Source organism: Aptenodytes patagonicus, chromosome 17 (genome assembly GCF_965638725.1).
Source record: "Aptenodytes patagonicus chromosome 17, bAptPat1.pri.cur, whole genome shotgun sequence".
Classification (NCBI taxonomy): Eukaryota; Metazoa; Chordata; class Aves; order Sphenisciformes; family Spheniscidae; genus Aptenodytes; species Aptenodytes patagonicus.
This window is the reverse complement of record NC_134965.1, coordinates 12,520,311-12,547,292: the sequence shown is the minus strand read 5'-3', so window position 1 is coordinate 12,547,292 and position 26,982 is coordinate 12,520,311. Positions and strand designations below refer to the sequence as shown.

Here is a 26,982-nt window from a genome sequence, read left to right as displayed (position 1 = left end):
TCTCCAAGCACAGGGAAATAAGGAGGCTGAATAATAAAAGCTTAGAAACCAGTGGACATAATTGAATTCACTTAAATTTCTACTAAGATACGTTCTTTTTTACAGGACTAGACATTAAGATTCCCTGTGTTCTGTAGAAAAGAGAGGTCAGATTTAATAAGAAAGGGAAAGATGCAAATAGAATTTTTAAACCCTGACAAAAGAGCAAATGTGAAGAAGAGTGTAACCTTGTTCTTTGAACTCTGAAGTTTCCTTTCAGTTCAAGCACCTTCAATTTGACCCTTGAGATACATAGAGTTGTATTCACACTCAAACAATTACAACTGTCTATATGGTTTGGGAAGAGCTGTCATGGATCAGAAGCAAGGTAGAAATTTGTGGCATGGCATTGGGTCACACAGCTCACACGTTATTTCTGCCTGCTGATTAGATGTCTGGAATATTTTAAACAAAGGGATGTCAAGTGATAATTCCAGTGAGAGAAGGGCATCACGTAAAAAAAAAAAAAAATCTGAGTGTGAACATTCATGAGCAGTGAAAGCAAAGAAGCATGGGCTTGATACAGTCAAGCAGATGAATGCTCAAACTACAGAAAACTCAGCTCTATTTTTCAAAAGATTCATCTCTAGCAACCCTGGATGGGATATATACAGGTGTATTCATGCATGAACACGTCACATAACTCGGTTTACCTCTAAGAGTGCTTTATACAAGCACTTAATGTTCATTTTTAAATAGAGAAACTAGATACAGAAAAAAGAAAATGCCTTGCCTAAGCTTGTCCAGTAAAAATGTGACAGATGAAAAGAGAAAGTGCATTTCCTTGTTTCTCTTGCAGTCTTATGCCTTATTTCTGTAGATCTTTGATCAGCACCTGTAAATCTTTAGTTATGATTGTAATGATTTTGACCTTGTATGACTCAGCAGTTTTAAGAACTATCTGTAATTTGAAAACCAGTCTAGACAGTTTCCTTAAAACAGTCATACATTATGTCAATGAACAAATAACTCGGACCAAAATCCTTGAGAGTGTACTGGCAATACCACAGCATTTCTGAGTCTGCAGTTGCCTGGCAGCGCTTTGTACTGCATGCCACCGTTGGCTCCGGGATTGCTTGTGGCTTTCAGACCACAGGTAGAAACCTGATTTTGTAATATGTAAATGTCCGCATGTTGTCTAAAATTGAAAATCAGCTCAGTAATCCCATCTTCATCATCTAGCTGTCCTTCTGGTATTCACACATACAACGTGGTGTGAATAGTTTATACTTCAGGGAGTTGCAGTTTCCTTCCAGTTTTTCTAGTACGTTGGAAAAGCACAAAGGGACAAACCTCGCAGGCAGCAACAGATAGAACAGGGAGCTCTGGAGAGGAAGAAATTCTACAAATTCTCTATTGAGAAAGATCCTTTAAAACTTGATCAAAAATAAGGAAGTAATATATTTATGTTAAAATACCTGTCCTTAGTTACAATCACCTGTTAAAATACTTTACTGGTCCTTATCCTACAGCTCTATGGTCCTGTAAAATTTCTCTTGAAGTTGCTTACTCTCTTTCTACAGCTGCTAGTTTAATGTATAGGAGAATGGCCGTCCAGTGATAAAATCTTCAAGAGTTCTTTCAGGATTTTTTTATTTTAACATTGCCTGCAAGGTTGCAAAAACTGTTCAGTGTGACACACTGTCCTTATCACTGAGCACGTGTAAAAATCAAGGTTACAGCACACTGTGCAGGAAGGAAGGGATGCTCATAACATCAGGAACTAGTCACTGCTCTCCCTCCTGTCATACATGTTATGTAATACTGCAGCAGCCCATCAGCTACACGTCCTCCGGTCCTGAAAGAAATACAGGACATTTTGGGATTCCCCTTTTGTCCACTGTCCATGTGTAGCCTTACTCTGCTGTTTTGCATACGTGGTCCTGGAGTATAAAATGCTTTTGCCTCACAGGAAGGATACAGAGCAGGAGAGATTAAAGGAAAGAAACTTTGACAGAGAAGACCATCTCCTAGCAGGTTTGGAAAAATCTCTCACAAGAGCACGGTAGGACAGCACTGTGTCAAAGTGTTCAGTTTGCCATTCATTTACTGCAGCTCGCAAGTGAAGTAACTGTGTGGCAAACTGTATTTTTTTTTCCCGTATTAGGAGTAAAGTGTTGGAATCGGTCTCCTGCTCTATTTCCAAGCTGTTCTTCTGCGCTGAAAACTTTATCCCCTCTTCTACTGACTTAAAGGTTTGTGCATGTGACAGGTAATATTATAAATGTTATTTAAAGAACCCTGTTGTGGAGAACACAAAAAGCAAGCAAGTTCTTACTGTGAATGCCAGTGAATGGAAAATGTGAGTCTTCACTCTTCTCTCTTTTTTTCTTTTTTTTTTTCCTTCTTTTCTCTTTATATTCCTCTTTTTATTTCTCCTTTTATTATTTTTTTTCTTCTTTTTCTTTTCTTCTTTTTGTGTATTGTTTTTCTTGGTTGTTTTCTGTTTTTTTTTTATTTTTTCCTTTTTTCTCTCTTTTTCTAGTTCTCTTTTTGTTTCTCTTTCTCTTTCTTTCTTTCTTTCTTTCTTCCTTTCTTCCTTTCTTTTCTTTCTTTCTCTCTTTCTCTTTTTTTTTTTCTCTCTCCCTATCCTTTCCTTCTGTCTTTTACAAAAACATATAGGCACACTGCAGCATTTTTTATTGCAGAATATTAATTTAGATTTGTTCCTATTTTGTAACTGTAGAAAAATGCTTATTACACACTATTTCTTTTACTTGGAGTAACAGACAAGTCCTAACACCTTACAGTTTCTGCACGGATAGTTGAATGGATTTCTTTTCTTGTATGATTTTACAGCAGACAGCATCTTGGGAGCCCAGCAATATAAATTTTACTGAAAAAGCAATAGAAATAACAAAATAATACATAATTTACATTAGGAATATGTGGCAATGTATATTTTCTTTCTTTATCTTTAATTTTTTGGAAACATCAGTTTTTGATTTCTGTTATGAACCAGATTCAAACGCTGAGACTAATTCTCCTTTACCTAGCAATTTACTAGTTTGTTCTTTTTCTTCTGTCATACCTTCCCTAGCACAAAAATCCATTTTAGGATCAGAAATTAGCAGTAAATATATGTTAAAATGAATAGCAGTAAACTTTGTACATTCTTACATAAATGCTATATGTTACATTCAAATATGTGCTGTGTATATATATATCTTACGAAGTACAGAATTCAGAATCTCGGAATTCCATTTGTCTCTGGCAGGTGAATACATTGCAAACGTTTTGGTTAATTTACAGATCAATTTTTTTTTTCATTACTATGTGAATAACACAGCAACATTTTACATCCCTTTTCCTAGCTAACATATAGTGATGTGAATTAACAGAACATTTAATAACACTTAACAAACTTCTGAAAAACACAGAACTTAAAAAACAAACAAGTGTCAAGGAGTGTTTTTCATAGAAGTAAAGCATGCCTGTGGTTTTCTTAGACGCTGATATTTGCTGTTTTGTGCAACTGGGGTACATTTGAAATTCTCTTGCCAGTGTTTTAGAGTAAGGCATGGCTGCAGCATTACACTGACAGAGAGAACTGTTAGTTTTAGTATCACTACTCTACGAGACAAGCAATTTTCATTTTTAAAAACAGGACGTTAATTAGATCAGATCAGTTAGTCTGGTGAGTTTCTGAGTAATTTTAAAGGGAGTTACCTTCTTAGTTAAAAACGGACCTTCTTGGTTTTTTTCCCTCCTCAGAAGTGTTCCCACATCACACAAAACAAGATTTCAGCACTGTGAACTAAAATAATAAATAAAGCATACAAAATGTTGTGCCCATGGCAGTTTGCATTCAAACCTCGTGCTGCTAAGAACCAGTCCCCTGAAGAGAAGGATATCAATAATAACGTGGAGAAAAATAGGAAGATCCACGGGTAAGATCTTTGTCTTTTAATGGTTTCGTAGTTTCTCTTTCATTTGAAAAGGGAAGATAGTTACTGACATGGGTTCTGGAAAAACCTGTAATGTGTTTCCAAAGCAATAATATTAACCAAATAACAGTTGTTCCTGGGGGTCACTGGGTGGTGTTGACTCAGTAAGGTACATTTAAGCTTTTGTGTCAAAGTTATACAGTCATTGAGGAAAGAAGTCATCAAATCATCTTGCTTTCTCTTTCATAGTTTTAAATTTATTTGGTGTCTTATAACAGTTTCATGTATGCTAGGACTTAGGAGACGTGTATGCTATAAAAATTAGCGAAGTGATTATTAATGCTGTAATTAAGTTGGTAAAGTATTTCTGTGACACAATTTATACAAGACACTGTATAAAATAAACTGCACATGCGTATTAAATTTCTCAGTTTTCAGGCTGTTACTTATTTCAGTTTTCTATTGCATACCATTTCTTTCTCTGCCCATTCCTTACCCTTTCCTGTCATTCCTCAAAGTAGTTTATATTGAAATGTGAAGATATGTGAAGCTGACTAGTGGAAGTGGGTGATCACATATGCTCTGCTAGCTAAAACACATCATTGCCCGCTCCAAACTAAGGGTTTTGTTTGGAGTTTGTGGTCTGGATGCCTCTTGGATGTTTTTGAACATAATCTGAAACCTGATATCCAAATTAAAAAGTAGGAGTTCAGAAAGTAAGACTTAATGCAGAAAACAAAGGAAATTAATATAAAAGTATGTTATTTGCTTAATGGGCTGGAGACCGGACCTAGCTGAAATTTTCACACATTTCCCTGAAGATTTCAACCTCTTTGTTTAATTCCTCTGAGTATTTTCTGGCCAGATCATAATTGTACAGATGTCCTTTGTTTAGCTTACAGCAATGATACTCAACCTTTACCATTCCAGGCCATATCTGTTGTTTTCCTTCCCACATAGTGATCTGGAAAGGGTGATTGTAGCTTTACTATTGACTTCTAGTCCACCCCTCATGCTGCTGCGAATGGTTGGCTTATTGACTCAATATATCTTTCAGAGACAGCTCTGAGCATCTCCCTCCTGATGCTGCAGGTAAAACTAACAAAAACTATGCACGTTGCGTTATACTGAATTGTCTTTCTCTCTTTTAAAGCTTAGAAAATGATGATGCCAAATTACATGACCTGAGCAAGAAGCGGATAGAGATTCCACCTATCATAACTTCAGCAAAGGCCAGTGACGGGAGAGAGGTCTGTTTCTAGCATCATTGTTTGATGCTAAGAGTTCACACGGGTTGTGCTTACTGCTCAAAACTTCTCAAAGCTCTCATGTGAGGACTAACTGTGGTTACATGAGGTTAGGACTGCTGTGATCTTTGCATGGAAGATCTCCAAAGCTCACAAAAAGGAGCTTTGGTAAGACTTAAGGAAAAGAGGTGACCCAGTGGGATTGAAGTGCCTGATTTCTTTATTCACCTTTGAAAAGCCAGCCTTTAGTAACAAACATGACCTTTCTCTAAAATTGTCTGGTTCACTGTTTTCCTGAGACTGTGACTGTTATATTAAGAGATCTTATTGAAATTAAAAGGGTGTTTGCAGTGGCAGATATTGTTTGGTTATTACAAAAATACTTTTTTTTTTTCCCGTTTCATATCGAACTGTGGAATAGGTCAGTAGTTTTGTACTCAAATGAATAAACAAACATGTCGGAGAAGACCACATTTATACCTAGTTTCTTGAATTTAATTTGTAGCGTTTTAATGGTGAAATAAAATTTAAAATGAAGCTTTAAGATATTTAATAGGTCTGAAGACACAGTATGTATTTTTATCTTTTCTCTGTCCAGAACCCCCCCCAAAATGGTATCAAAGCTTCAAACCAAATATCAAGATGTCCAAGACATGTAAAAGTAAGAAACTTGGAAAATGGATCCAGCTTTCTCGACACACTACACCTGACAGCAAAGGAGGTAAGATACGGAAACCTGAACAGTGATTTTTCATAACTTTGAAAAGATACAGAGTGCAACATTGTTTTTTGACATTTTATTGTTTTTCAGGTTATCAACTGCCGGACCAAAGCCTGCCAAGGGGCACTCATGACCCCAAAGGGCCTGGTGAAAGGTACTAGAGACGGGCCAGTCCTACCGGCAGAGCTTTTACCTCAGGCAATAGACTTTATCAAGCAGTACTACAATTCATTTAAAGAGTAAGCCAACTTTACCTTCATTTTTGGTATAAAAGTCCTCTACCTACCTACCTGTCTGTGAGACTATAGGAGTGTTTCATTTCTTCACAGCTATCGGTAACTATCCTGTTACATAGCATGCATTCAAAAAAATAGATAAGGACTATTAGAAAAGGTAAATAAAATATTACTACACTTCATATGCTATATCCACCAATCCCAGGTCTTGGGAATACAGAAATGAACTCTGTATAGGGCATTCCTCAGCCCCATCCCTTCTGAGTGTATTACATTATAGTACATTTATAATAAGCAGCTTGGGTAGGACTCTCTTACAGAATGTTACCTTCTGCTTTCTTAACATTGGATGTTAGTGGAATTAGTCCTACTCAGATCAGTCTTAGACGTGAATAACGTGGATAATGCTTTTTGTTTGTGCTGTTCCAAGTATCTTTTCTCGGTGTTCTTTTGTTCTCTGTTTTGACTCTCAAGGCTTTAGCCAAAGATTGGAAGGCCAGTCTCTTGCTTCTCAACCTTGCTCTGTGCTATCATCAACATAAGCTTACTGAGCATGCTGAGAGGGATGCTCTAGCTTCAAAAAAGAGGTTTGTGTTTTTGCAAAAATGGACATGGTGCAGAGACATCTTGTTGCAGGAAAAGCTGTAACATCTGGTTGAGGTCCAAGAGTTTGCAGTGACAAAGTTTTCACATGACAAGCTTTCAAGTGACGATTCAATGTTTGCTCATCACATTATAAAACATTATTAGACTTTCAAAGGGACTCAGACACATAATGGCTACTTCTTTAGAAACTTTGAACTCTTCTACAAAGCTTTCTTCCATCTGAATCTTTGTGAAAATCCCCATCTTACACACAGGCTGTACTCACTTGCCAGCGTATTACATTTGCACATCTCTGTGTTTCTGCTCATGGCTATTTGATCACATTGATTTACACTATCTTACATGCTTGCCCTTGATCTTTCATCTTGTTGAAAATGTGAAAACTCTCAGACAGTGCAGGCTATTTTCATTCTCTCTGTAAGCCAACAAAACAATTTTTGTCTGTGCTGTGATAAATATTTCCTAATGTTTTGACTTCATTCTCTGTTATCAAACTAAAGAATTTTAGAGTTGGTTTCCCTGACAAAGGAATTGCTCAGCACTTCCTTTTAGGAATGAAAATCCTATTTACTTTGCTCAGAAGAGCTGTGTCCCTGTGAAAATAATAGAACTTTGAGAGGACAGTCACTATAATCCTACTTTTGGGCTGAAGCTAGCCTGTTCTCTACTTTTCATTTGCTTCTGTGACAATTTTTTCCAAACTAATCTAGAAAACCCAAATTTAAACTGAAGACTTACACAGAAAAGCTTGTGATCAATCCATGTATGTGTTGGGTGGTGAAAGGATGGCTACTTAAATTTCTAGTGTGTTAGTTTCTTCATTAGGCTAGTAAGCTCTGTCATTTGCACTCAGTAAGGACAGATCCTAAATTCTGAAGCCAGGAGAAATTCTCCTCAGCAGTCCTCAGAGTCCTATGTACTTAAGTCATCCCTTTACCTAGAACACCCGCCGCTTTTTGATAAAAATCTCGGACCCTAGGCTGCTGCAACAGATAACAGCTATGCTTTGGGGCAAAAGTGTGGTGCAGTAGAGGGGAGGTGGGGAGCAGATGATGGTGGCTTCTCACAGCCGGAGCACAGTGAAATTGCTGACTTCATGAGGTGATGGATGTTTTTATAAAGGATAGAGTATTTTATGTTGACCTGTTTCACATCCAGAGAGTGTAGATTTATAACAGGGACAGGTTTCTCAGTGTTTATCCAAACTTGCCATATCTCAACCTACACAGGTGCTAATCCCCTCCCTGGAAATCTGCCTGCGTCCTGGCAGATAAAATCAGCAATGTAAGCAGAAGTCTTCTCGTGCAAAAGGATGCTCAAAAGCTTTATGGCTTCAGCAATGCCTGTGCTCTTCTTGACCCAGAACATAAGAAGAATGTCTGTGATTTAAATCAGTTCTAAGTAATGAAATTCTGATTGTTTCTTTCCATGGCTGTTTCCTGTTCAAAAGGCCAAAAATAGAAGAACACCTGGACCGACTGGAAACAGTGACCAAGGAGATAGAAACAACAGGAACCTACCATCTGACAAAGGATGAACTGATCTTTGCTGCCAAACAGGCCTGGAGGAATGCACCTAGGTGTATTGGGAGAATCCAGTGGTCCAATCTACAGGTAACCTATGAGTCTAGACATTATGGGCCAAATAGTCATCTGCTGTAAATCAGAAGAACGTCCTTTACTTTGGTAAGATATGCTAGTTGCTTAAACTGAGGACTACTCCCTCCTGTATGTATCATAAGATCAACAGTTTTTTTGTAGTTCTCTGCTTCATAGTTGAATGAAAACATGTGTAGGAGTGCTAGCGTAGGAACCAACTATGTCGTGGAACCAGGTGCATGTCTTGGTCCTTGGAGGATTGTTACGTGTGAAAACGATGCATATAAGAACAATAAAAATGAACCTTTCCTTGTGAAGCTACAATTAAATTGAGAAATACTGATTTTTCATTTCACTTTTTTCCTTAATCTTTCCTTTCCTTAAGTGCATAAGAAAAATAATATGTTTCTTTTGGAAACATCTAGGTATTTGATGCACGTGATTGTAAAACAGCAAAGGAAATGTTTGAACATATCTGTCGTCATATTCAGTATGCCACAAACAATGGAAATATAAGGTAGGTCTCTTTAATTTTAAACAACAAAAATGACATGCAGATCTGGATTCAAAACTCTACATAAGACCTGCAATGGTCTATCTAAATATTTTGACAACTTGTCTCTGCTCTTAATTCTCCTGGTACTTATATGTTTCTCTCATGTGTACCACCAACTGTTTTGAAATTTTGTAACTTTCATGGCTGATGTTGCAAAGTCTTTTGTAATTCCTGGGGAAAAGAGGTGATTTGAAGATTTAGGGAGGTGGGTAGAGAGGATGAATGATTTTATTTCTACTGATGTTTATTTTAGAAATATAAAATAATTACTGTTGGTAACAATTTATGTCTTAATAATTAGAATGTGTTTGATGTGCTGCTGTGGTGTAACAGGATTTGATTGTCTCTCTGGGCAGATCAGCCATCACTGTGTTCCCCCAGAGGACTGATGGGAAACACGATTTCCGTGTTTGGAACAGCCAGCTCATCCGATATGCTGGATATCAAATGCCAGATGGGTCTATCGTAGGAGACCCTGCCAGTGTGGAGTTCACACAGGTACAGTTCCAAATACAGAATCATAACTGCTTTCCATCTTGTCTAACCCATCTGTCTTTTTTTTTTTTCTTGCATGTTTATGCTGAGTGGGAGGGAAGTGTGGCGGTAAGGAGTGAATGGGATGTTCTGCCCCACAGGTTCTAGGTGCGGGCTGGAGCAATTATTTCTTACAATCCTGATATAAAAGTACTCCCCTCCATCTCAGAACAGGGTAAGCTAATGTTCCCCTTAAGTTAGGGACACAATCAGTACTTGAACAACATGTCTCAACATTGCTTGAATGGGAAAGATAACCTTTATCACTTAGCATTTACCTCAGCAGGTTTTAGAGCATTAACATTCTTTTGTCTTCAAATCCGGGGGGGGGACGGGACCTAAAAAACCTCAAAATGTACTTTCTTTATTTTTACAGTTGTGCATTGAGCTTGGGTGGAAGCCGAAATATGGCCGCTTTGATGTAGTTCCACTTGTTCTCCAAGCGAACGGCCAAGACCCAGAAATATTTGAATTCCCTCCAGAAATTGTCCTTGAAGTGCCAATGGAGCATCCAAAGTAAGCACGCAAGATTTAGATAATTGCATTTTTGCCTCTGCCTCACCTTGGCAGGTTATTAGCCTGCCCCTGTGGCAGTCATTTTATGAGTTCTTTGTTAGGATGAAATTATGGTAAATTGTCCTGAAAGATAAAATGTCTGTTAGAACAATGAAATGAGATTTAAATTAAGGAAGCCAATAGCAATTTTGCTGGAAATCTTTTTTTTCCCAATCTACATTTCAATCATATTCAGAATTTAAAAAATCATCATTTCTTATGCTGGTGTAATACATATGTAAAATATGGCTGCACTCATAACAAAATGCTTATTGCCTTTCTCTCTTTGTTTTTTTCTTCATGTTTGCTTTGGGAGTAGCCTGCAGATTGCAGAACTCTGTAGTACTGTTCTGCAATTTCTTTAGCTGGCAATTCCCAGTTACCACGTTGTAAACGAAAACTGCTATGAGCTTTTGCAGACTGTGCTTCATGGGTCATTCCTCCTAGAGATAGTACTCTTCCTCTTCTTGACTTGTCTGGTTATCGCCTAAAGAAGGAAAAGACACATAAAGTAATAAATCAATGCTTGTTTAACAGGTATGAATGGTTTAAGGAGTTAGATCTGAAGTGGTATGCGCTGCCTGCTGTTGCCAACATGCTTCTTGAGGTGGGAGGCCTGGAATTTACTGGGTGTCCTTTCAATGGCTGGTACATGGGGACAGAGATCGGAGTGCGAGACTTCTGTGATGTACAGCGATACAACATCCTGAAGGTAATCTTCTGAAGTAGAAGTGTGTTGACCTGCCAAGGGAACGAACTTGGTGCGTGGAGTGTTTTTGAAAAAGAGACGCTATCAGTCTTTGCTGGGAGGGGTGTTGTATTTACATCACACTAACACTTCAGTGCTAATCTGACACAATATCCTGACTATTGTGGGACATCTTGAATTTCTGCTAAGATTATGACTGCTAGGTTTTATGACTGTTTTTACAGTGTTCTGACAGTATCTGTTCCAAATACCTGGCTGGAATGGTGAAACTTCAACTGTAAAAAAAATATATAGCAAATGTTGTCCAAAGGGAATTCTTCCCCAATTTTACCCTGAGTCCTGCTGATTCAGGACTTTTGGTCTCTGACTGTACATTTCTCAGTGGTATATTTATGTCAGTTCCAGTCCGCTGTTGACAAGGCAGTGGAGTCCTGGTTGTTAGCTGCAGGTCTTGGGCACCTCACCAGTACAAATTAATAAAGATGACTTATAACCGGATACTGCCACTTTTTAAACCATTTAGTCCAGGAGAGAACCACTCCCTGCTCACCAAACTGGAATAGCCTCAAGAACCAGAACTCCATAATTCAAGTTCACCTCTAATCTCAAGTGTTTCTGCTGCCATCACTTTTCCCAGCATAAGATTGACTCTTCCCCCTTCCGCAATACTTCTTCCTGCATATTAATGTGACGAGGTGGAGAAATCATGAGGTCGAAGTCCCACGTAGTAAATTTGCTTTTCCCTTTTCTCTCTCTTTTTCACATGTAGGAGGTAGGAAGAAGAATGGGACTGGAAACAAACAAACTTTCATCGTTATGGAAAGACCGAGCTGTTGTAGAGATAAATGTGGCTGTGCTTTATAGCTTCCAAGTAAGTCAACAAGAGTGGTACCTGGAGAGACACTGAATATTGTGTGTCCCTTTTTCCTTTCACTTATAACAGCTTTATACAAATATAGTGCCAGTGGGCCAATGCTCAATGGAGGTTATCAATGTAATTCCAATAGAGTTATTCTTGATTTACACCTGGGAAAGTAGAGGAATCCATATTTCCTGTTGTTGCCAGAAAAAAATCTCAGGTGAAGGCAGAAGGGAGAGAAAAAGAAAAGGAAGCTAAGGGCAAGATTGTTCATCTTTTTAACACATATCTCTAAGTGTCAAAATCTATGTAAAGCCATTGGATTAATATCTTTTATTTACAATTACAGTTCATTTAACATATCATAACAATATGAAAGATGGGTAAAAATGAATCAGGGGCTTTTCAGCATGCACCCCCAGTGCTGGAGAGGTAAAATGATGATGTTAAAAAAAAAAAAAAAAAAAAGAGCATGTGAGAGTCCTTAATCAAAGGTCCACCTCAATCTGTATCTATATAATAGTTGCTGATATTAAATATTTCCCAGCACTGTATAAAGTCCTTGAAATATTAACCAAAGCAAAAAGATTACTTTAACGATATCAGGAAGAGCAGCAGAATGGGCTTTTTAATGTATGTATGTCTTCTTGCAATTATTCTAGAAACAAAATGTGACTATCATGGATCACCACTCAGCTGCTGAGTCCTTCATGAAATACATGCAGAATGAGTACCGTGTGCGAGGAGGCTGCCCGGCTGACTGGGTGTGGATTGTACCTCCTATGTCAGGGAGCATAACCCCCGTGTTCCACCAGGAGATGTTGAACTATGTCCTCACTCCCTTCTATTACTACCAGGTACAAATTATCCAAAAAAATATGATTCTAGTAGACAAATTCTGCAGTGCAGGTGATAATATGGGACCTGAAGAAGTCTGAATGAAAAGCCCTGGATAATGAAAGTTTGACTAGAGAGATTCATAAATAGCAGGCAATACCTATTATACTGTGGAAGGTTATGTTAGTTCTGTTGAATTCTCAAGCTGTAAGTAAAATGCAATTTAATGCTACAGAGACTGATCCCGTGTTTTTACACAGTGGATTGTATATACAGATTCTATTCAATCTGGCCCTTTCAAAGATATGCAAATTGGGTATTTATTATTTTACATTTCTTACCTGAAGCTTAACCTTTTTTTTTTTAAAGGTGGATGCATGGAAAACACATGTCTGGCATGATGAGACCCGGAGGCCAAAGAAAAAAGAAATAAAATTTAGCATCTTGGCAAAGTAAGTTGTTCAAATAAGAGTCTTCATGCTTTTGTCCAACTATTCTATTCTTGTGATGTTTCTGTTCCACATTTTCTTTGAATAATTATTACAGTAGGGGGACCACTTGAGTTGTTTGAATCATAGACTTAACCTGTCCACAGTTAGGTAATACTCACATCTAAGATTCTTATTCAAGGCTATCTATAGTGTATTGCTTCTGAACAATCTTCCAAGGAAAAGCCATGGTCAAGATCAGTCTTTCCTAGCTTTTTTGTGAATCAATCTGAATTACTGTGTAGCTATATTAAAAATTATATGTGATTATTTTTTTTCCCAGGGCTGTACTCTTTGCATCTTCACTCATGCGACAAACAATGGCAACCAGGTCCAAGGTCACTGTAATCTATGCAACAGAGACTGGGAAATCTGAAACGCTGGCCAACAATCTGTGCAGCTTGTTCAATTGTGCCTTCAACACTAAGGTAAGAAAGTATAAATCATCCACGCTAAATGGAGAAAGAAGTTTGGCTAGTTTTATCAGCTTCTGCAAGCTTTTTCATTCTCTAAACCCATGTTTTGAATGTCCAGTAAATATAAGTTGGACTAGAACTTTGATTTTGTATTCACTTAGCATAATGCCTTGTAAATTTGGTCAACAGTCATCTGACAATCACAGAGATATCTAATGCTAGTTCTTATGTCTGATAGCAATTTCTCATGAGCTTTATGTCTTCCAGATTCTGTGCATGGATGAATACAACATCTGTGACCTGGAAAAAGAAACACTTCTTTTAGTGGTTACTAGCACTTTTGGAAATGGAGATTCTCCAAATAACGGAAAGGTAAAATTCACCTCAGAAGTATATATGAGGCTCAACTCAAAGACTGAGACCAAAGACAACCCTTTCATTTGTGATATGGATCAGGGTCTCACTTCTGTTTTAAATCGGAGTATTTTTCTAACCTTAAGTATTTTATGAATTTTTATACAGACCTTGAAGAACTCCTTGCTCACCCTGAAATTGCTGAGGAAAAAAATTAGGTAAAAATACTTTGTTATTTGGTTTGCATGTGATTGAGTCCTTTTGCATTTCATTTAGCATAACATAGTGATCTTATTTTTATCTCCTTCTGCAGATATGCTGTGTTCGGTTTGGGGTCCAGTATGTACCCAGAGTTCTGTGCCTTTGCTCATGCCATTGACCAAAAACTGGCCCAGCTAGGGGCTTCTCAGCTCACTCCAATAGGTGAAGGAGATGAACTCAATGGGCAAGAAGAAGCCTTTCGCACATGGGCAGTCAGTGCATTCAAGGTGACTGTATAAATAATTAGCTCATATTTTAGTTCGTTCATTCATTCATTTTGTTTCAGTATTCACTAGCATCCCATAAAAATGGGGGAAAATGAAAGAAAATAAACATCTGGATTTATATCTGAATTTTGAACTCCCCTCTTTTATACTGCTTGCCTAAGTTGAAGAGGGAACTGGGCCCCTTTTCTATTATTTTTTAATATTCACATAAAGTTCCATGAAACCTTTTGGATAGTGGGATGCTCAGTGTGAACAAGGGTGATAGCATCAGACATAAGAATTTTTGAAGTAGATCATCTTTTTAGCTATACTGGTATAGAAGTGGAACCTTACTGAACTCACTGAACCCCTATAATATTAGTGAACTCAACAGAATCAATAAATGATAGCAATCTGTGAAATTGAGATGTCCCCATTAGGATTATAATAATGCTAAGAATTTTTTTTTTACCATGAATAGCCTTATTTTTTTCCTTTTTCTAGACTGCCTGTGACATTTTTAACATCCGTGGGAAAAACAGTATTCAGTTGCCTGAGATATATACCTCTGATGAAAGCTGGGATCCTAAGAATTACAGGATAGTGCACGACTCTCAAAGCCTGGACTTGGCTAAAGGTATTATCTCCCACCTTCCGCTTCCTCTGTCCATTTTGCTTCAGATAGGTCTGAACTGTAAAGGTTTTCTAGAAGTGATGTTGGTCCTGCTAGATGATAGAATTCATATAATAAAGTACAGTGGTCAGAGGAAAAAAGACATTGGTTTACATTGCATAAATCATTATCTTTTCCAGCGCAATAACATCAGAACACGAGAACTAGCACACGTTTTGACAGCCCCAGAAGAAGAGTAGCTGAGATGAACTACTTTTTGTCAGGGAAGGCATGCATATAGGACACATAACTGACAAGTGTATCACATTCTAGGGCGAGCATGGTTCAGTTCTTTTCTGCATATTATTTGAAGACATTTTAAACAAACCTAATCACAGAATTGCCATGAGTCATGTCCTCTTTTCTCAACAGCACTTGCAAACATTCATGCCAAGGATATAATTCCCATGAAGCTGAAATTCAGACAGAATCTTCAAAGTTTAAAATCCAGGTACGATACCTCATTCTTTTGAATATTGCAATACTACATTTTACTAAAATCTTAAACATCTGAAATATCTGGTTATAAACATCTTCTCCCCACAGTTATTAAGAAATATATGTGATTTTTGTACCATCATTAGTAAAAGTAAATCATTACCACAAGACCACAAGAATACGTACAGTCTTAGCTCTGATTTAGATAGGAGCAACTTCCCAGTAGGGTCTCTGGGAGTGTAGGGAACTAAATAACTTTGTGATCTGGCCCTTTGATACCTGCTAAATGTGGAAGGTCAGGTATATGGTCCCTCTCCCTTTCTTGGTATGCTACATGCCAGGCAAATGCTTACTTCATTTAGGGGAAAAATTGCCCCTTAGCAGGAAAAAAAAGGAAAAGGTATAGTGCAAGAAGCTGCTGCATTTGGTTGTACTGCAAAGCAAGCTGAGACAAGACAATACACAAAGAAATACAAAAGGATAATCAGTGCTAACATCTGTCTTAGAAATAGCATCCATGAATGGCTCTTCAACATCCTCCGGTAGGTCTCTCTCACCCCTGTTCTAAATACAGTTGTCTTATGGGAAGTCCTCTGAGCTGGTTTAAGATGTGAGCTATTCAGTCTTTGGTAGAGCTGCACGTCCTTTCATTGGCTGATTGGAGGCACATTTATTCTATACTGGACAGATCAGGCAGCACTTTAGCATCTTATTTGTTTTGATACAAGTACTTCACATATCTGGCTATTATTTATTTAAGTCTTACATGAAGTACTAAGCTGGTCTGATAATTTGGTAATGAACACAAGGAAGCCCTTGCCAACTGTCACTTCAGATTTATTCCTTTTCTGTGCAATTCACGGGAAATCCTGTCGACGTAACCAAGATCTGTCTGATCTCTTTTTTTCTATATCTAGTCGTGTTACCATTCTAGTTAAGCTTTCCTGTGAGACTAATCAGGAAGTGCACTACCTGCCCGGAGAACATATTGGGATTTTCCCAGGCAACCAGCCAGAATTAGTCCATGGCCTCATTGCACATGTCAAGGATGCCCCTCCAGCTGATCAGACTATCAGGCTTGAAACCTGCACTGATGGTAAGTTGGTTCTCTTTAGACAAAATAACAGAGGTGTTTGACAGATTTCTCTAAAATTCCTAGGATTTTTACAGACTGAATTTGATTCTGTTATCCTTTTCTTAAGTTTCAATAAGATTTTGTTGATGCTTTTAGTTATTCTTATAATTCTTGATTCTGATTTTGCATTCTCTGGCAGTGCATGGTAACTTCACCAGTGTTCACAGAGTTATCCTAGGTTGACACTGTTTGTAGTTCAGTTGCTAAATTGGCCATGGACAGCAATTAAATTAATCAACAGAATTTGCTTATTGCTGCTACGTATCAGAGTCCTAAAATAGATTCACGTATCATGACCATCTTTTCCATCTTAGTAGGGACAATCTGCTAAATCATAGGGTTCTGACACACAGACAGATAATTTCCTCAAATGAAAGACTTTTCATTTTAAAGTGGTGTTTTGTTATCATGCAATTCTCTGCATCAGATCCTCCACTTACAAGAAGTTTGAACCCTCACATTAACCTCTTTTCAGAAGGGCCCTGTGGTCTAGACCTGCTGCAACCTAGTCTGAAGTCGTATTTTGAAAGACAGAGTTTTGCAAAGCTCTACAGCTGTCAAATGCTGCAGGAATTGCCAAGTGTTCTTTCATTTCCTCATTTCCAGGTGGCTACTGGACAAGTGACAAAAAGATTCCAGCCTGCACACTCCCCGAGGCTTTGACTTACTTGCTTGATATCACTACTCCACCCTCCCAACAACTGCTAAAAAAACTCTCCCAGCTGGTAACAGCGGAAGGAGACAAACAGAGACTGGAAGTTTTATGTCAGGTAAGTGTTAGGGCTAGATTTATGTTAGAAGTGCTGTACACTGGACCATCTGATGCCCTTTCACTGTGTAGCAGAAGCTTAAGAAATTTTTGTAGTGATGGTGCTTGGTTTTTATCCCTCTGTTACATGTTCTGTGTGCTCGTAAAACCAACCACAGTGAGAGAAAAGGGTGGTCTTGTGGCTCAACTTGGGCGTGGGAATCAAGAGATTTCTTCAGATCTGATATTTCCTGTGTGGTTCTGGGTGGGTCATTTTCCCTGCCTGTTTCTCTTGCCTGCCTCATGGTGGTTTCTGATGATACACCATTAAAAGACCTTACAGTTTGCAGGTGGAGGGGTTGGAGGGGAGCTGGTAGACATTTTTGTCAGAGAATTTGGTACCGTGAGAGTAAGGGGGATGTCGCTTTAAGTAACCAATGACTCATAGGTGTGGTAAGTGCTTGCTTCTCCTGCTGGGTTCAGCAAGGCTCAGTAGGTATCAGGACCTCGGTCCATACAGTTTTATGGATATCCCATAGCAGGGGGCTGAGAAACAGATTCTACTTCAGTTTCTACATCCTCACTGAGAGAGCTGGTATCTGAGAAAATTATAGCGGGTATTCTGTTCTTCTGTTTTCAAAAATTAAACAATTTCTTAGGAAACCCCAGTATTGGTCTAGGCAAAGTTTTGAGAATTCTTGGTTGACTTGCCTGCATATTTAATTGAATGCAAAGCAGGAATCTTATTTATAAGTGACACTTGAAATATCCCGGCTGTCCTGAACTCAGCGTGATCTGGTAACATTGTGATGGTGGCCTTTGGCTTTTAGAGCACGGAAGAATACAATAAATGGAAGTTTTACAACAGCCCGAACATCCTGGAGGTCCTGGAGGAGTTCCCTTCTGCTGAGGTCTCAACAGCTTTCTTACTGACTCAGCTGCCATTTCTGAAACCCAGGTACTATTCTGTCAGTTCCTCCTGTGACATGACACCCAGAGAGATTCATCTGACAGTTGCAGTTGTAAACTACAGGACGAGAGGTAATGAATTGTTGTTTTCATTTCTCCCTTAATTAAATGATATTTAGGCTGCATCATGGTTCAGAAAAAAACTGTCTGCCATATGGCATGAAGCATATCTGTAACAAGAAGTTTGTATTGTGATATATGCAGAATAGTATACTGCAGTGCAGATGTTCATACTGTGTCAGGATTTGCTAAAATCCTGCATCATCATCAGTGTATCCTTGTTTTATAAATCATTACTAGATATACACTTATTTAAAAACCATAATTTTTAAGTATAAACTGCTTTTTTTAAAAATGGAGAGCTTTTGAATCCTGATAGAGGTGTTTTCCTTTGCTCTGATTAGATGGACAAGGGCCTTTGCACCATGGGGTTTGCAGCACATGGCTGAATACAATAGCTCTCAATGAAAGAGTCCCATGCTTTATACGCAGGTGAGTGTATGACAGAGAAAAAAGAAAATAAAAAAACCAAACAACAGTTCTTAGTTCAGCTTCTTCAGTATTTTCTTTCATTGTTTGCATATGATTTTCAAGTGACTGGTGAGTGCAAGTTGGAATATCTGAGTTTGAGAAGAGAGGGAACTCCCTGTCTTCCAGAGATGAGACCCTTTACCATGTCTTGTGTTGAGTAAAATCATAAATCATTAGAAAATTCTGAAAGAATTCTATTCATATGACACCATCCCCACTGTCAGCATATCCACTATAGAGCAAGTAAAGCTAGGAAACAAGAAGCAACCGTCACCCAGTTAAGCCCCGTTACTGTTTTCAAATTGGTAACTTAGGCTGTGCTGTTCAGAATCATTCAGGAAACTGACACTGAGAAGTCAGTCATAAACTAATTACCTAATTAACATATTTTTGCATTTTAGTGCTAATGGATTCCATCTCCCAGAGGAGCCAACCAAGCCATGCATTCTGATTGGCCCAGGAACAGGAATTGCTCCCTTCAGAAGTTTCTGGCAGCAGCGTCTCTATGACTTGGAAACAAAAGGTACTTATGGGGATTGCCACAAGGGGGAGGCCATAACTCCTTGAGCAGCGGAAGACATCCCTAGTCTTCCAAACAAAATCTCTACAGATGGAGACACCCAGAAGCATTAGCCAAGTAAACGCCATAGAGATTTGTCATCCCAAGACTGATTGAACACTGCACTGAAACAGCTAATCCACCCCCCTTGAGACCATTCTGGTGGTCTTGAGGTATTTGGTCACTTGGAGGGAGCAGCCTATGTGTCCTTGTAAATACTTCATGTTCAGTGACTGCCCCAGGTGCTCACACAGGGGCCACAATATGGAGAGGAAACACTTTGGCCTGCCTGTATCAGCCCATTTGGGGAACCTGCTCCGACAGGTGATTCCACATAGTTCTCCAAGGACTTGGGCAGGTTCAATCCTACTGCAAGACCCTAAAATCACCTGCTGTCACACACAGACACACACACTCTCCTTCTCAGGTGCTTAGTGAGAAAGGCTAATTAGAAAATAGCTGTACAGACAGTTGTACACGGCTAGTTACTGTGACAATGGGGCCCTCTATGGGGAATAGTCATAAGAGATAATGGGCCTTACCAGAAAAGACAAAAAACTTTCCAACGTTGGTTTCAGGGATCAAAGGTGGTGACATGACATTATTGTTTGGCTGCCAGCAGCCAGACATGGATCACATCTACAAAGAAGAAACTGAGGAAATGAAGAGGAAGGGAGTCTTGAAAGAAGTCTATACAGCTTACTCCAGACAACCTGGCCAAGCTAAAGTAAGGCTGGCTCCTTTGTTCTTTAAGGGTTGGCTTCTTTCAGAATGGTCCCTCAAGTTAAGATTTGGGCTCTGTTTAACAATGTTCTTTTAAAAAATGTTAGCATTTTACTTCAGTGTATTGTGAACAAGTGACAAAAGGCCCCACTCCTTCAATATGAAGGAGAATCTCACTGTGCACTTCAGTACAAGCAAGCTGTATAAATACAAAACCCTCACTGCCATATAGAGAGGCATAATAGACATATGATCAGAACTTTAATTGCAAACAGCCTTTGAAACTGGAAGCTGGAACATTTTCAGAAACCTTAAGTTTTGCAGGATTTGATTAGCCTATGAGTTAGAAATGAGTTGGCTCTGGCCATTTGTCACCATTTCAATGACACAGTGACCCTGGAAATTAATTTTGCTTAGATGCAATCTTGATTGGAGAAAACAACAGCACTTAAGCTATCCTCTTTTTAGCTATGCTACTCTCCTGGCAAATTAGGAGACTTTGGCAGTTGTAACTGCTTCTGAAAAAGAAGAGTCTTAGTCTGCTCTAGTTTAATCAGGAGACAGGTCTAGCCTCCAAATCTGAGGCTTGTACAGACAGCATGAAGACATTTTTCTTCTCCTTTGCTGTGGTGCAACACACAGCTGTAATAATTAGGGCATTTAGAACCTTACTACATAGACCCACATTGAATTTAGAAAAGCCAATAGCCAAAGTAGCATTTAAAAAACCTTGTCTAATGATCCTTTTTCTCTTTCTAAGGTCTATGTTCAAGACATTCTTCAAAGCAAGTTGGAGACCAAAGTGTGCAACCTCTTGCATAAGGAAGAAGGGCATCTGTATGTCTGTGGAGACGTACGCATGGCCAAGGATGTTGCTCAGACTTTGAAAAGGGTGCTTGCAAAAAACCTGAACCTCAATGAGCAGCAGGCAGAGGAGTATTTCTTCCAGCTAAAGGTATGCTGTGATATGCAAGGCATTCTCTCCAGTCAGACAGTGTTCCAGGACGGGTTACAGAAGTCTTCAAAGTCACACTCAAGATCTTGCGGGCTGCCGTGAGCTTCTTTTCAGCAGAATGCACAAGGAAAAAAGCTTTAAGTGGTCAGCTTAGTCCACCCACCATGATTTAAAATGCATAGTTTCTGTTTGGTTAGGGTGCAAGAGTGACACATCATGTTCTTCTCTTACATCTACCATTTTCCCCAGTGTCTCCCTTTGGGTCCTGGACAGTAGCTTTGCAGTGTGTCTGGAACATCAAGAGTTTGAGACTTTATTGTACCAATGGAGGAAAGTGAGTTTAAGAAATTAGTGGGCCCATCACTGAAAAGACAGAGCCTGGGTCTGCTGGCTTTGTAGGACCCTTTTGTTATCAGAACTTCCCCGGAGCACGTGTGTCTGGGATTCAGATAGGTTCCTTTTATTGACAGTAACAAAAGTCCACTATCACAGAACCAGTCATACAAATACAAAAGACCTTTTAGTTACTTAACTGTCACATAAGGATGAGCTAGCAGTATTTAATTCCTTTCTTTTTTTGCAGAGCCAAAAGCGATACCATGAAGATATATTTGGGGCTGCATTCCCACATGAAGTCAAAAGAGGTGTAAGAGCTTTGCAACCCACCAGTCCAAGAACGAATCAACTTATGTTTTAGACAATACTCACACATTTGTTGTTATTTTCAAAAAACAAGGCATCAAATCCTCTTTCTTATACATGTTAAATTATACACATGTATATGATTGTAGGATTTGACTTTTAAACCTCAGCCTTAATGAAGAAAAATATTAAATTTAACTTTTGTTGCTATTAATTCTGAGACTTCTTTTAATAGATTATCTTAATAGTCTAGATGCAAATTATTTTTTTAATACTATCTATACTAGTATAAATTGCTATTTTTTGTAAATACAAAGAAAATTTAGAGTTTTTTACTACGTAGGCTAGAAGTGAAATCTTTTTTTGAAATGTACTGTTTATCTTTGTGAATTTATTTATATCAGGTTGTTTTACTGTGCATATTCACTTTAGAGCAAGTAAATGGATGGTTGTGTCACTTGGAAATGTATAGTCACACACCTTCTTGAATCTGAAGCAATATTTGCAAATGAGATAATAATATAATGGTTCATAAGTGGAAATACCTTCAAATGTATATACATGAGGAGGTAGTAGTTTTGAATTCTGCTTCGTGTGATTCAGGTACTTGAACCTGAATTGTTGTTACAGAGCCTATGGCAGTAAGGTTCAGAAAACTCAAAAGCACTTTATACGTTTGAATTCTATGCTCTGATTTACTTGATTTGTTTGTAATAAAAGATGCCTTTATATTGAGACAAACAAGTTGGTGTGGATTAAATGTCTTTTTGCTGTTGGCTTCAGCCTTACAAAATAGGGGTAGGTAAGTAAGTTCTCAGTTTCCGGTGAAGTGGGTTTGGGCTCCAACCAACACTCCTTCCGTAAGTAAAGAGCCTGTCTCCAGGAGTTACACAGTCTGCCTAAGATTCGTTATGCATTTTTGTTACTGCCAGGAAAGCGTGAATGTGCACCATAGATTGTGAGATTGGCTTGCAAATGGCAAGAATATAAAATAGCAATGAGAGCAATATATTTTGCCCTAGTTATATTTTGACTTTGGCTCTTTCTATGCCTTGCAGTTATGTCAGAGCTTTTAGTTCTTCCTCTAAAATTAGCAGGGCTATATGTCCATAATAAAAAAAGCTTAAGGTGAGATTTTCCTGTCATCCCTTGTCTCCAGGAGCTGGAATCTGATGAAGGAGGAGTTGAGACTCAAAAGTCAACAGTGTGTTTCACATGTGCTTCAGGACAGCCTTAGACGTAAGATCAGAAATACAGCATAGGTGAAAGCATGTGGACAGTGATGGCAGAGCACAGGAAGTATCAGACAACAGGTACAAAGGGAGTAAAGGACAGAGGAGGTTCCTGGCAAGTATGGAGTCCTGATGGGCACCTAGTATATATATACACTGTGAGTGTTATTTCATACTTTGTTTAATTGATGTTTTCTGATTTTTAGATTTTTGGGGTGGATGGAAATGGAACAAGGTGATTGCACTTTCCATTAAGAAAGTTCTCCATAAGCCCAGGGCTCACTGAGTCCTACACTTCAAATGAGTCCAACAAAAGTAGGAAACAGGAGAAGTAAGTTCCGTGCTTCAGAGTGCTAATATGCTCCGTGCCCCTTTGGGAGGTGCATCACTGCACAACCCATTTTCCATGTACATTACTAAATAGGTGAATTTCCTTGCCAGGATGCTTTCTTTGTATCTCAGGTGTCTTTTCGAAGTAATCACTTACTTTAAAGCATTACCATAATCCTTTATAAATCCTTGCTTGTGTACTAAAGGACCATAGTTCACTTTCATTTGGAGGGTCAGAAACTCAGGAAAAAAAGTCATGCTGTTTATACCAAGTTAGAATCATAGAATAGTTTGGGTTGGAAGGGACCTCTAAAGGTCATCTAGTCCAACCCCCCTGCCGTGGGCAGGGACATCTTCAACTAGAGCAGGTTGCTCAGAGCCCCGTCCAACCTGACCTGGAATGTGTCCAGGGATGGGGCATCCACCACCTCTCTGGGCAACCTGTGCCAGTGCTTCACCACCCTCAGCGTAAAAAATTTCTTCCTTGTATCTAGTCTGAATCTACCCCCCTTTAGTTTAAAGCCATTCCCCCTTGTCCTGTCGCAACAGGCCCTGCTAAAAAGTTTGCCACCATCTTTTTTATAAGCCCCCTGTAAGTACTGACAGGCTGCAATAGGGTCTCCCCAAAGCCTTCTCTTCTCCAGGCTGAACAACCCCAACTCTCTCAGCCTTTCTTCATAGCAGAGGTGTCCCATTCCCCTGACCATTTTTGTGGCCCTCTTCTGGACCCGCTCCAACAGGTCTGTGTCTTTCTTATGCTGAGGGCTCCAGAGCTGGATGCAGTGCTCCAGGTGGGGTCTCAGCAGAGCAGAGTAGAGGGTCAGAATCCCCTCCCTCGACCTGCTGGCCACCCTTCTCTGGATGCAGCCCAGGATACAATTGGCCTTCTGGGCTGCAAGCGCACATTGCCGGCTCAAGTTGAGAGCAGACTGGGTGCCCTTAGATAATGCCATGTCCTGAAGACGTGAGATACCATTAAAAACTGCCAGCCAGGGAAGCAAGAACATCTGTTCCTTCATGGGCCTCTGACAGGTCAGAGCAAGAGGCACAAGTGTTTGTGTATCAGCTCAGAATTTGCATGACTTTCCATTTATATATTCTAATTTGATGAGGCAAGTTTTATTGGGGGACCTTTTCATCTTAATTCCACCATTGCAAAAATTTCCCCCTAGCAGAGAGGTGAGAAGGCAGTTAAAGGAAAGGATTAAGAAAAGCAGAGATCTGTTTTAATTCTTTGCGAATTTATTTAAACTGGTCCCAACTGTAAGTTAACTTCAATTGCAGCACTGATCTGAAGCTGTGTATAATTGCTTTTTCTACAGAAATAAATGGGGAGGATAAAGTGCAGATGTTAAGGTCAGCGGATAATTATTCTATTCCAAGATAAAAACTGAAACTTCATTTAAGAAACCAGATACAAAATATACCTTTTAAAATCCTGAAGATGATCAAATAGCCTGTTCTGCGGTTACTAAAGTGTTCGTTACATCCCCAAGTCAGTAAAGGATTTAAGGATGTGCATTAGTTTAAGCACTTGAGTAATGCTTCTAGAGGCAGAGGAACTATTCTGGGCTAAAAGTTACTGAGATGATTATACACCTCACTGATTTGGGACCTGACTGAGAATTACAGATCAACACTTTCTGAAGCAATTAGTGGCTTGTTTCATTAACACTTAAGCCCAACTTACATGGCTATAATGGAATTCAGCATTCAAAACAGGCTGCATGCCAAGACACTGAAATGCAGGCCTTTTTCTTAGCCTGGTTCTCTAGCCACTTTTGGTTGTTGGTAAAATTCCCTTGTTCTCTCAGATACACTGGGTAAATCGGTCCAGCTAAACTGCAGGTTGTCGTGGAGAGTTATCAGTCTCCATGCTGGTTGGGTATGTCACTGGGCTTGGTATAGATACACTGATTGCTGCCCTATATCCCATAAACATGTAGGGCTTAGACATACGAATGTGTTTCTGAAATGTGTTGAGCAATCTAACGTTGATTGACTACAATAACATTATGTATATACTTTTAACCTGTTTTTAAGTCACATCTATTAACTTAAGCTCTTTCCTTGAGGAAAAGGAAAGGAATATGTGGATAGGATACACGAGTACATTATTGCATAGCTGAGAAGTAACAGAAGTTCAAGCCTTGCATTAGGGTAAATGCTAGGAAAACTCACTTCAACTCAGCTGAAGTGGCTGCCCAGCCCGCTGGTGTTTCGGCTGTGCTGGGTGCAGTGTGCCGGAGGGGAGCGGGGTCTGGGGGCCCGGGCAGGTGTGACTGATCAGGCACTGCTGAGCAGGGTAATGAGGGACAGCTGAGCTCCGTGGGGCAGAGCTGTGGAAGATGATGACTGCATGGTGGTGAGATGCAAGGCTGGCGAACTCTGGGACAAGGAAGGTGGAGTGAGTTCAGGTAGGGGAAAGGCTTTTTCTTTTTTAATTGAAATTCATGCATTATATTCTAGCTGTGCAGAGAGGTTCTCCTTCCTGAATGTGTATTCTGAAATACAGGGGGGTCTGGGTGGGTGGGAGACTTGCCTGCCCCAGTAACCCTGCTGGGAAGCCAGGGTTGGGCCATGAGGAGAGGGCTTGAACTGCTGCCTTTTGTGGACAGGAACAGGCTGAGCTCTCGGAGAGGATGAAACTGTGATGTCTTGTGTCCAGCTCTCCTAGATCTTGCTTCACTTAGTTCATTTGTAGCCTGATCTATGTGTTGTGGGTTGTTATTCGGTGCCTTCTCTGAATGAACCGCCATTTCTGTGGCTGCATTGAAATGTTTTATGTGCACTGGGAGGAGTGTTGAACAACCGGGAAGGTCCAGCAGGGCTGGTAAAATAGTTCCCTCTGGTTTTAAGGTTTAAAATGCAATTGAGTGTTACACTGCAGCTGTCTGGAGCTACAAATGGTCTCTGTTTGTGCTTGAATTTGTCTCTGTTGAGATGTGGGTACTGGTTGCTTCAGAAAAAAAGAAGAGGGGGTGGGGGGGAAGCTTTTGTCTTTCAGAGAGAACAAATTCTTGGACTACTCATCAATAAAAAAGAAATGTAAAAAGGCTCTCAAGTTCTTTCTAACCAAATGTGCTTTGACAGACTTCCTAGATGGCTGCTAATGTTAAGTGATGTCTTACTGTGATATATAATGGCTTGTCAAGCTGTGCATGGGATCTTGTCTCTAAACCAGAGCCTGGGTCACCGTAACATCTCCGGTCTTGAGCCTATCAACCTGCTGCAGACTGGGAACCCGATAGGTGCAATCAAACAGGGGGTGTCCCTTCGTGGCCACCTGAAGCGCTGGGCATCACAGTAGGTCCAAATCTATAAATGGGGAGAGAGCTGTGGGGAATGCCACAGCAAATCTGCTGGGTTAGAGGAAAGTGAAGATTTAATAGGGGAAGCAACAGGTAGACAGTAAATGCAAATCTTCCCGTTTGTCAAGCCTCTGAAGTTGCTCTTGTAAATCTGTTAGTCGTTACACTAGGGCTAATGTGTTAAACAGGCTAGATTGCGTTCAGGACTGCAGCTTTTGCATGTAGCTCTTGCTGTTTTGCTGTGTAGCAGCAGAGAAAAAGTTTGATCTGAGCCTTTGCTTTCCAGCTCTGTAAGGTAAGTGATCCGGTGCAGCTCATGTCATCTAGCGGGTCTTAGGCAAGACTTGGCAGGCTGTGACTCGCAGTTGTTAGCATGGCAGTTGCCGCTTGTTGCTAGAGCAGTTACTAACCTCTGGTTGCTTTGCTAACCCTTCCCCCAGCAGGGCTGGACGTGAAGGGACAGCAAACCATTAACGCTTGTCAGGTGTTGGAGGTGTTTACCCCATCTCAGAAAATGCCTGGCTGTTCCCTGAAGCATGATGAGTTCCAGCCTTTGTCCTGCTGAACAGCGCAGATACCATCTGCTCTCCTGGTAGTGAACTTGAAAAATGGCTGAGGGGCTCTCAG

At 39.6% G+C, this 26,982-nt stretch overlaps 1 protein-coding gene across 4 annotated transcripts in view; it reads left to right on the top strand.

The window, feature by feature from the left end:
- NOS2 (nitric oxide synthase 2) overlaps window positions 1–22,226 on the top strand; it is a 36,382-nt gene extending 14,156 nt beyond the window's left edge. Inside the window, exons 1-28 of one of the 4 annotated variants that reach the window (XM_076354844.1) lie at window positions 758–2,016; window positions 2,147–2,234; window positions 3,754–3,929; window positions 5,080–5,176; window positions 5,772–5,894; window positions 5,985–6,133; window positions 8,187–8,349; window positions 8,760–8,851; window positions 9,247–9,388; window positions 9,801–9,940; window positions 10,517–10,691; window positions 11,458–11,559; window positions 12,210–12,404; window positions 12,754–12,836; window positions 13,156–13,300; window positions 13,556–13,660; window positions 13,811–13,860; window positions 13,956–14,130; window positions 14,614–14,746; window positions 15,155–15,233; window positions 16,138–16,316; window positions 16,962–17,125; window positions 17,934–18,144; window positions 18,477–18,564; window positions 19,005–19,126; window positions 19,741–19,889; window positions 20,646–20,840; window positions 21,424–22,226. In XM_076354844.1, the coding sequence (XP_076210959.1) occupies window positions 3,823–3,929; window positions 5,080–5,176; window positions 5,772–5,894; window positions 5,985–6,133; window positions 8,187–8,349; window positions 8,760–8,851; window positions 9,247–9,388; window positions 9,801–9,940; window positions 10,517–10,691; window positions 11,458–11,559; window positions 12,210–12,404; window positions 12,754–12,836; window positions 13,156–13,300; window positions 13,556–13,660; window positions 13,811–13,860; window positions 13,956–14,130; window positions 14,614–14,746; window positions 15,155–15,233; window positions 16,138–16,316; window positions 16,962–17,125; window positions 17,934–18,144; window positions 18,477–18,564; window positions 19,005–19,126; window positions 19,741–19,889; window positions 20,646–20,840; window positions 21,424–21,537 (3,477 nt within the window). In that variant the 5' untranslated portion in view covers window positions 758–2,016; window positions 2,147–2,234; window positions 3,754–3,822 and the 3' untranslated portion in view covers window positions 21,538–22,226. Of the gene's footprint in view, window positions 1–757; window positions 2,235–3,753; window positions 3,930–5,079; window positions 5,177–5,771; window positions 5,895–5,984; window positions 6,134–6,610; window positions 6,718–8,186; window positions 8,350–8,759; window positions 8,852–9,246; window positions 9,389–9,800; window positions 9,941–10,516; window positions 10,692–11,457; window positions 11,560–12,209; window positions 12,405–12,753; window positions 12,837–13,155; window positions 13,301–13,555; window positions 13,661–13,810; window positions 13,861–13,955; window positions 14,131–14,613; window positions 14,747–15,154; window positions 15,234–16,137; window positions 16,317–16,961; window positions 17,126–17,933; window positions 18,145–18,476; window positions 18,565–19,004; window positions 19,127–19,740; window positions 19,890–20,645; window positions 20,841–21,423 lie in introns of those variants that run through there. The other 3 variants (XM_076354843.1, XM_076354842.1, XM_076354845.1) reach the window with 3 other exon arrangements.
- Window positions 22,227–26,982: the final 4,756 nt, after the last annotated feature.